The sequence below is a fragment of the Colobus angolensis genome, unplaced genomic scaffold (genome assembly GCF_000951035.1).
Source record: "Colobus angolensis palliatus isolate OR3802 unplaced genomic scaffold, Cang.pa_1.0 Scaffold204, whole genome shotgun sequence".
In the NCBI taxonomy this organism is placed as follows: domain Eukaryota; kingdom Metazoa; phylum Chordata; class Mammalia; order Primates; family Cercopithecidae; genus Colobus; species Colobus angolensis.
This window is the reverse complement of record NW_012115200.1, coordinates 4,195,554-4,204,128: the sequence shown is the minus strand read 5'-3', so window position 1 is coordinate 4,204,128 and position 8,575 is coordinate 4,195,554. Positions and strand designations below refer to the sequence as shown.

Genomic DNA, 8,575 nt, shown 5'->3' with positions numbered 1-8,575 from the left:
CGTCACCTCTCGCGCCAGGGCGGGTTTAGGAGTGTCACCCCTCGCGCCAGGGCGGGTTTAGCAGTGTCACCTCTCGCGCCAGGGCGGGTTTAGCAGTGTCACCCCTCGCGCCAGGGCGGGTTTAGGAGTGTCACCCCTCAAGCGGGGCAGGTTTAGGGTATAGTCTTTGGATGACAGCGACATGTTGCTCCCAGCTTTTGTAAGGCCACTGAGGTCTGGAGACGTCTTCCCCGAGCTCAGCAAGCCCCGGAGAAAGGAGAGGTAGAGTGCCCTTCTTCCTAGCGTGACGCACAACACATCGCTTCCCAGACTTCAGCGCAGCCCCGGGCCCCCAAGCAGCCTGGCTGAGGCCTGGGTACCAGGTGTTGGAGGCCGGGACAAGGCCCCTGAAAAGGGCAAAGTCAGGACCCTCCCCTGCCGCTCGCAGGCGGTAGGGCCTGCAGGCAGGCGAGGAGTTAGTGTAGCTGCAAACACGGCTCCTCACTTAAACCTCTGCGTCGTGGGTGTCTGTGTGTCATGGTATGACTTGTATTTGTTAAACCTCTACCCGGTCATGTTTTAAATGCCTCTGAAGTTCATGAATGTGCACAGCTGCTTCCCTTACAGATCTCCATCTTTTCAAAAACGGTTTATATCTGCAGGATCCTGGGAAGCTGATTGAAATGGAATGTCTGGAGTGTGAATCAGAAGCTTTAAGACTTGAAAATCAGATGAAAATGTACATCCGAGCGGCTGTTGAGGTCAGGAGTCGTGCACCTGGCGTTATTTTGCAGATTCCGGGAACTCGGTGCGTGTTGAGTGTGTCCCAGGCTTGAGGGTGCCGGGGACACGGCCTGGACCCACTGCTGGACTCGCCCTGGCTCCCATGGCAGCGGGTGTGAGTCCAGCCTCCAGTGCCACACTTCCTCTCCCACGCACAGGCGCCCACAGGCCTCCCTGGTGGGTTGGGGGTCGTACAGGTGGGGGCTGGGATGTGACTCCCTCTGACCCTCCTCCTGCAGCCCCTGCGGAGCTGCTTCCTCCCAGCCATGTGGTGATGCCTGCCCGGGAGGACAGGGGGACGGCCATGCGTCCCCACGAGGGCTTTCTGCCACACTTGAGTCCGGGAAGGCGTCCTAATGACGAGGGGCAGAAACCACCGCTGGCCCTGGGGTCAGCTACCAATTATAGGCACGTGAGCCTGACCCACCTCCATCCTGCTGTCTGAGACGGCAGGCTCCGGAATAGCAGCCACTGCCACGAAAGGATTTAGAAATCATTTTAGACTCTTCCTCGGTAAGAATTTCCCGGTTAAAAGATGAACAAAAACCTGACAGAATGGAGGTACGCAGCCCTGACATGGTGCCACGGCAAGTGTGGCACGTCAGCGCGGGAGCCCTGGAGTCCTGTCAGCCGGGTAGTACAAGGCCCCGCTGGGCACAGAGGAGCCAGGGGCATGTGGGTCAGTGCCAGAGGTGCCGGGGCCGGGGATCAGCAGGGCAGCTGGGAGGCCTTCCCCGCCCCCACTCCTAAGGCACCCACCCTCAGCCGCACCGCCTGGCGCATGTATCACGGCTTGGCACGCGCCGACGGCTCTGTGGGCTTGCTCCTGGGTCTGCCTCCACGGGGCTGGGCGTCTCGTGGGAGGTTTTTGACTGCTGCTGTGCGCTGGTGCCAGGCATGTGGTAGGCGCTTAATGAGAGTTCGTTTAAGGAATGATTTCCAGACACTTTGGCTGCTGCACTTTGTCGTGAAAGTGAAGAGAGGCTGCTTGTGGCTGTGGCACTGTGGGTTGTACGGCTGCTTCCTCTGCCTCACCTGCTGAGGATCTCGGAGGGGCCGGCACTGGCGTACGAGGCTTTCAGACCCAGCAGCCAGGTGGCAGGATGGGGTTGTGAAGTGCAGGCTCCACCCAGCCCAGGGGCAGCATGAGGGCGAGGCCCCCGTGGAAGCCACAGGCTGTGGGGACATGGCCAAGTGAGCTCAGGACGGTGGGCGGCCCAGCAGGGCTTGTGGGAGGTGGGAGTGTGGGGAGACTGGCTCCACTGAAATCCTGGCCTAAGCCTTTGTCCTGGGAAGGGCCCGTGGAGCACAGACCGGAGGAGACATTCTAGGGGTGGGAAGCGTCGCAGGCACAGGCCCCAGGAAAGAGACGGGATCAGGAAGGGAGCAGCCCCCACGGAGTCCACACAGGGGAAGCGGGCGCAGCCACAGTGTGTGGGTCCTGCCGAGCCTCCTGCGTGTAATACCTTGTGAGACATCCACTTCCTCCGAGAGTCACTCTGGCCATTTTCACGGACAGATTTGAGCATGGCGCCACGCAGGGTGATGAATTTAGGGCCTGAGTTCTCAGCGTGCCCTGCACATGTCCTGCCCCAGCCCCACAGCTCGAGCCAGCAACCGCCACAGAATCGCCCACGTCTTCTCCGCAGGCCCAGCTGGATATCATACAGAGACTAGACGTCGCGCTGCAGCGAGCCGTCCGCCTGGGCGACCCCCGGGTCATCCACGTGGTGTGCACCACGCAGTGGAACACCTGCCTGCCCCTGCTGCAGCACAACCTGCGGCACCACCTGCGGAAGCCCCTGGCCGGCGTCGCGGACGTGCTGGAGAAGGTGGACAGGTGGGGCGCGCGCCTGTGCGGTGTCCTCCACAGAGCGGGTGGTGCGTGGGAGGAGACAGAGGAGGAGAAGGTGGCCCAAGTCCCCTTGCCATGCCAGTGCCACAAGCAGCAGACTCCCCCGGTACTCAGTAAGGGCCACCCTCTGTCTCTGCTCAGGGCCAGGCATGCCAGGTCCTCTGTGTGGAGCATTGGTGGGGCCAGAGGAAGAAGCAGGCTCAGTTTTTCCTCACGGGCATCTGTGCCCCTCAAGCCTCCATTGAAGGGGCCTGTCATGGCCACAGAAGCTGAGAGTGGGGGCTGGTTGTGGCCCCCGTGGGACTTGGGTCATCTTGGGTGAGACAGGAGTGCTCAGAGGGCCCAGCGTCCCGGAGGAGCACGGTGTGTCCTCGGGCTGACAGGAATGCTGGGGCCAGTGTGGTGGCAGGAGGTGGGCATCAGGGTGGGCCGTGGCGGGCAGGAGACAGGTACTGGAGGCAAGGGCAGCCACAAGGTGTTGCAGAGCCTGGGCCCAGGGTGGCTGGAGAACCACAGCCCTGGTCTCAGGACCTGTTTCTTGTTGGGAGGGCTCAGCCTCTTCATTGCTGTCAGTATGATTTTGACTCTGAGAGCGCCAGCTCAGCCCCAGCTTCCTGTCTGCTATCTCCCTGCACTGCCACTGCTCCCTCCCACCTTCTCTGGGGCTCCCTGAATTTTTCTAGAATTCTATTTCATTTCCTCTGTTGGCTTCTTGGTTTCTCGACTAGACCTTTTGGAGGAATGGGGGATTTCTCTAGGGCTAAGAACATGCACCCCTTAGCACAGTCTGTGTCAGGCCAGCATGACTCTGGCTCAGTTCACACAGGTACACACCCTGAAACGTGGTGACCACACCCCGCACACCCCCCTGGGCTCTCCTTCAACTTCCCACAGCTGAGAATGAACCCAGACCCCGGCTCAGCTGCTCCTAGAACCGCTTCTCAAGCCTAGCACACGTTCACTCCTGTGCACACGCAGCCTGCTTGAGGCCAGGGGTTCCAGGCACCCCCACAGGCTGCTCGAGCCCAGGAGGTCTGGGGAACCCCCACACGACTGCTTGAGGCCAGGGGGTCCAGGGCACCTCCACACGGGCTGGTTAGGCTGCTCTGCGCAGCCCTTCCTCTCCAGACCCTCGCCTCCTTCGCAGCCCTGCACCCTGACTCTGCCGCCGTGGCCTGTGGGAACTGCACGCCTCACTTCAGGAAGTTGTCCCCAGGCAGAGCGCCGGGCAGTCTTGCACTAGCGGCCAGGTTTCCTTCCAGGGGCTGCCGTTGTGAGTTGCCGAGGCCTCCGGGGTCTTCTCTCCTTGTCCCCATTTGTGAGTCCCCAGGGCCAGGCAGGGACATCACTGAAAGGATGGCGGAAAGCCAGGGGCACCGGGCACCAAGCCTCCCCTACATGCTGGGGCCACTCCAGGCCTCCCCCTGGAGGGTGTGACCCCAGCCCCACACAGCCTCAGCCCCGCCAGGGCCCCTGATGCCACGCCACCCCCGCAGCCTCATGACGCTACTCCGCTGCCAAGTGCACATGGAGATGGCGCAGATCGAGGAGGACGAGGACCGGCTGGAGCCCGCCATGGAGCACCTCCGGAAGGCCGCGCGCCTGGACGGCCTGGGCCTCTACCAGGACAGGCTCCAGATGGCCTCCACCCGGCTGCGCCTGTGCACCACACTATACCAGGCCCCCGAGCGTGCAGAGGACAAGGCCATCATGGCCGTCGAGCAGGTGCTGCCCGGGGAGGTGAGGGAGGCCGGGTGCTGTAACCCCAGCATGGGGCTGGGGCTGGGCTTTGAAGGCACGGCAGGGCGGGAGCTGCTCAGGGCCACCGAGGCGAGGAGGCCTGGGGCCGAGCCGTCACTGTGTCTATGAGCATGAGGACCACACGGGCTCCTGCCAAAGCCAGGAGGCTCCAGAAGTTGGAGAAGGTGCTGCGGAAAGTCCAGCGGCCCCTTGCTCATCGGTCTCTGCTTTTCACAGGCAAAAAAAGCTACTCCAAAGGACAGCGTCAGGAAGAAGCGGGCCCTCCTGGTGAACGCAGGCCTGGCCTTAGCCCCCGACACGTTTCAGATCGTGCTGGACAGTGAGAATGAGGCCAAAGGTGAGCGCCGCACTGGGGTCTCCCAGCCCGGAACCATCCGCCTTGGAATGGCTCCGAGGCTGCCCCGGGGTCTCCCCAGTCCCCGTGCTCCCTGCCACGGCCCCTGGGTGCGCAGGGACCGTGCACCAGCAGTGTCCTCCGATCTCGGCCTGCCGGGTCTGGCAAAGCCTGGCGAGGGTCTTCTGTGCACACGCCAGCCATGTCGGGTGCCCCGGCTGCTGGGACAACAGGAACTCACTCCTCCCAGTCCCAGGCTGGAAGTCAAGGCGTGGGCAGGGCTGGTTCCCCCTGAGGGCTCCTCCTTGGCTTGTGGACGCTGTCTCTTCCCTGCATCCTCACGGGGCTGTTCCTTCTGGGGTCTGTGTCCTCGTTTCCTCCTCTTAGAAGGATACCAGTCAGATTGGACTAGGGTCCACCCTGATGACCTCATTTGACCCAAATTACCTCCAAAGAAGGTCATACTCAGGTCCTGGGGGCGAGGACTTCAACACACCCTGCTCTGGGGAATGGGGTTGAGCCACTGCCAGAGGCACAGGATAGGGCTCCCTGGATCACGGGGGTCAAAGCTGAAGCCATCACATCTGTCCTGGGGAGACCCTGAGCTGGCTTTGGGTAATGGGACGTGGGGCTGTGCGGCCCACGTGCAGGGACTGAGCCAGGGTTCGGGGGTGTATTGCACCCCCACCGCCCCAGCTTCTCTGGGCACTCGCCAGTGGCTCTGGGAACGCAGGTGGCCCCACTCTCTTCAGCTCAGTGCAGGGGCCAGGCTGGGCCTGGCTTGGGAGCCTTTCCCACTGGTCCCTTAAGGGTACTGCTGGGGGCTGCCGCCAGGCCTCCCTCCTGCTCAGTGCCCAGCAGCTGGCGGCTTTCGCCCAGCACAACGAACCAGGCGTCACTCAGACTGCAGCCTGCGGAGACGGTGATTGGGAGTGGAGCCGCTGGGTCATGTCTCGGGTCTGAGACAAGGAGATGGGCAGATGCAGGGTGGGTCATGTCCTGCAAGGGAAGATTGGCGGCTCTTGGAGGGGGGAGGGGTCACTGCTTCATCTTCCACGGCCCTCAGATGCTGCTGCACCTGTGCTTTCATTTTGCCCTAGTAAGTTTGAGGAGCAGCTACAGATCCACCAGTAGGACCCGGACGCACCTATTTTGCCTTCCTGACTCCTTTCATTCATGGGCGTGTGCTGCTGGCCGCCTGGGGGTCAGGTGCATATCCACCTGCTGACTGTGGGGCTGAGACAGCACCCTACACCCAGCAGGAGGTGCTGCGGGGCCCTGCCCAGGGGCAGTGAGGGTGGTGCGGGCTCCAGGGGAGGATACCCTTGAGTGGCTCCTGAAGGTGAACCCCTGTGCTGGCCGAGAGGGTAGACACCAGCTAGGGGAGGCCCAGTCCCTGGGGTCACCCATGCACAGGAGGTCCCCCAGGGTGTGGAGCTGAGTTCTGAGTGTGGAGCTGAGTTCCAGGTGCTTGCGATTTATTTGCCAGGAAAAGGAGCAGGGATTCGGAACCTCTGGCGTCATGCAGATAAAACTGCTGGGCCTTGGGGTGCTACACAGGGGCTGGGTGGGAGCGCGGGAGTCTGAGGCCGGGTGCCCCTGCTTGGACGTCAGCTAGACAGCGCAGCCAGCAGAGCAGCGGGAGGATCCTGGCAGACTGCTCCAAGGTTCCTGGAGCCTCTCCCACTCAGTGGAGCACTGGCTTGGCCTCATCGCCGGCGGGAGACACAGGCGATGCCACTCTGCAGCTCTGTGAGGAGCTAGGCTCCTGGGAGCCGGGGATCTAGGGCCCCTGCAGCCACTACCTGTGGGTGGCCACCCCGGTGCCAGCGCGGGGCGCTGGTTCCTGATGGGCGCGTCCCCGGCCCTTCGCCAGCAGCCCCAACACCTGCCTGTGCATTTCCGTCCCAGTCTCCACTGGGAAGAACAGGGGCCGGTTCACCTACCTTTGTGCGAAGGCGCGGCACCACATCGTCAGCGTGGACAAAGCTGCCGGGCACCTGCGGCGCCTGGGCAACGAAAACAGCAAGGAGAGGTGAGCGAGGAAAAGGCCAGCACGCCACGCAGAGCCCTGCCTGGGGGTCGCTCAGCCCAAAAGCCAGCGTCTGTGGCAGCCGACCCTGTGTGTGGCTGTCTGGGGACACGCCAGGCCACCTGCTCCGGGATGGTGGGAGGAGGTCCCCGCCTGGGGGTCCCGACACAGATGGGACCCCCAGCCTGTGATGACAGCCACGGCCTGTGAGGTGTGCGGCCGCCCTGTCCTGCCTGTCACTGCTGTCACTCGGAGGACACGCAGCGCCTGTGACCAGAGCAGGCTGATTTTTGGTACTAACCCTGTGGTACTGCCCCCAGGAGGCCTGCTCCATGCAGTGGATTGCGTGGCCTTTCTTCTCACCACAGGGAAGGGAGGTGCCGCTCACAGCTGACTGGCAGGGGGAAGCAGAGAGCTGCACCTGACCCCGGGACATGCACCCGCCAGGCTGTCCCCAGTGTGAGCACCGGGCTCCTTGCCACCTCGAAACTGCAGAGCCACAGTGGCCTTTTCTCAGGCAGCCAGCCCAGGTGTTTTCTAACTTTAGCAGCCACATTTGTGTACTCACTTTTCCCTCGTTTGGGTTCTCGGTGAGCAGGATACAGATTTGGGCAGAGCTGGCCAAAGTGGCCCGGAAACAAGGCGTGTGGGACGTCTGTCGGACGGCCAGCCGCTTCTGCCTCCTGTATGACAACGTCAAGGTGAAGAAGTCGAGGCTGCGGAGAGGTTTGTACCCGCCCTCACGAGTGCGTCCCAGCCTGGCCACAGCCGCCCTCTGGGTGCGGGAAGGGTTGTGGTTCGTGCAGTGACAGCCCATGGGGCCTTCACATGAGAAAGGGTATCGCTGAGTCACAGTAGTAGCAGTTCCCACTAATTGTCAGCACTGCCAATCACGGGGCGGCGGCCGCATCTGGCTGTGTCGGCCAAGCCACGAGCACCATCATCGTGCTCCATCTTCAGTCACTGGGGGCCTCGGAGGCTCAGGCAGCGGCAGCCACAGCCAGTGAGCAGATGCCCATGTGGGGCGCCTGCAGGCAGAGGGCAGTGGCCGCAGGCTCAGCGGGAGCAGGACATGGGTGGGGCAGGCTCATCAGTCAGCACCAGGCCCTGGAGAGGCTCCTGTCTCAGGGACAGTCAGGACCCAGAGGGACGAAGGAAGTGACAGAACGGGCACAGGAAAGTGACAGAACGGGCACAGGGGGTCTGGGAGTCCTGCAGGAGTCAGGGAGGGAACCCCTCAAGAAGGTGGGGTATGCAGGAGGAGCTGGGAGAGCCACAGGTGCCAAGAGCATTTGCAGGGGTGTGGCCAAGAGCAAGCCCTGCCTGGGGCCAGCACCACACCCAGCTCCGCCCCCCACAGGGAGCTCCTCCAGCCCTTCCTGGGCAAGCTGCCCACCTCCCGCCCACCTTGGTGGACACTACTGGGAGCTGAGGAGAGGCTCAGGCACTCCAAGATGGGCCAGGAATTCTTGTGCTTTTATATATTTGCTAGAAAAAAACATGATCCTTACCTGCTGCCATTTTTCTCTCAGGGAAGAAGAGGCGAGGTAGGGACAGCTCGGTGCAGGACACCTGGAGCCACCCTGAGGTCGTCCTGCAGAGGCAGGTGTGCCCCGACCTGCTGCGGAAGTTCGCGGAGGTGGGGTTCATCGGGGCTGAGGTGCGTCACCGAGGTGGGGTTCGTCGGGGCTGAGGTATGTCGCGGAGGTGGGGTTCATCGGGGCTTGGTACGTCGTGGAGGTGGGGTTCGTCGGGGCTGAGGTGCGTCGCGGAGGTGGGGTTCGTCGGGGCTGAGGTGCGTCGCGGAGGTGGGGTTCGTCGGGGCTGAGGT

At 62.8% G+C, this 8,575-nt stretch overlaps 1 protein-coding gene across 1 annotated transcript in view; it reads left to right on the top strand.

Moving 5' to 3' along the window:
* Window positions 1-8,575, top strand: part of CFAP46 (cilia and flagella associated protein 46) — a 147,014-nt gene that overhangs the window by 14,008 nt on the left and 124,431 nt on the right. The window contains exons 10-16 of the mRNA XM_011941989.1: window positions 642-740; window positions 2,412-2,602; window positions 4,114-4,342; window positions 4,595-4,715; window positions 6,624-6,747; window positions 7,343-7,470; window positions 8,277-8,404. Of these exons, the coding sequence (XP_011797379.1) occupies window positions 642-740; window positions 2,412-2,602; window positions 4,114-4,342; window positions 4,595-4,715; window positions 6,624-6,747; window positions 7,343-7,470; window positions 8,277-8,404 (1,020 nt within the window). The remainder of the gene's footprint in view (window positions 1-641; window positions 741-2,411; window positions 2,603-4,113; window positions 4,343-4,594; window positions 4,716-6,623; window positions 6,748-7,342; window positions 7,471-8,276; window positions 8,405-8,575) is intronic.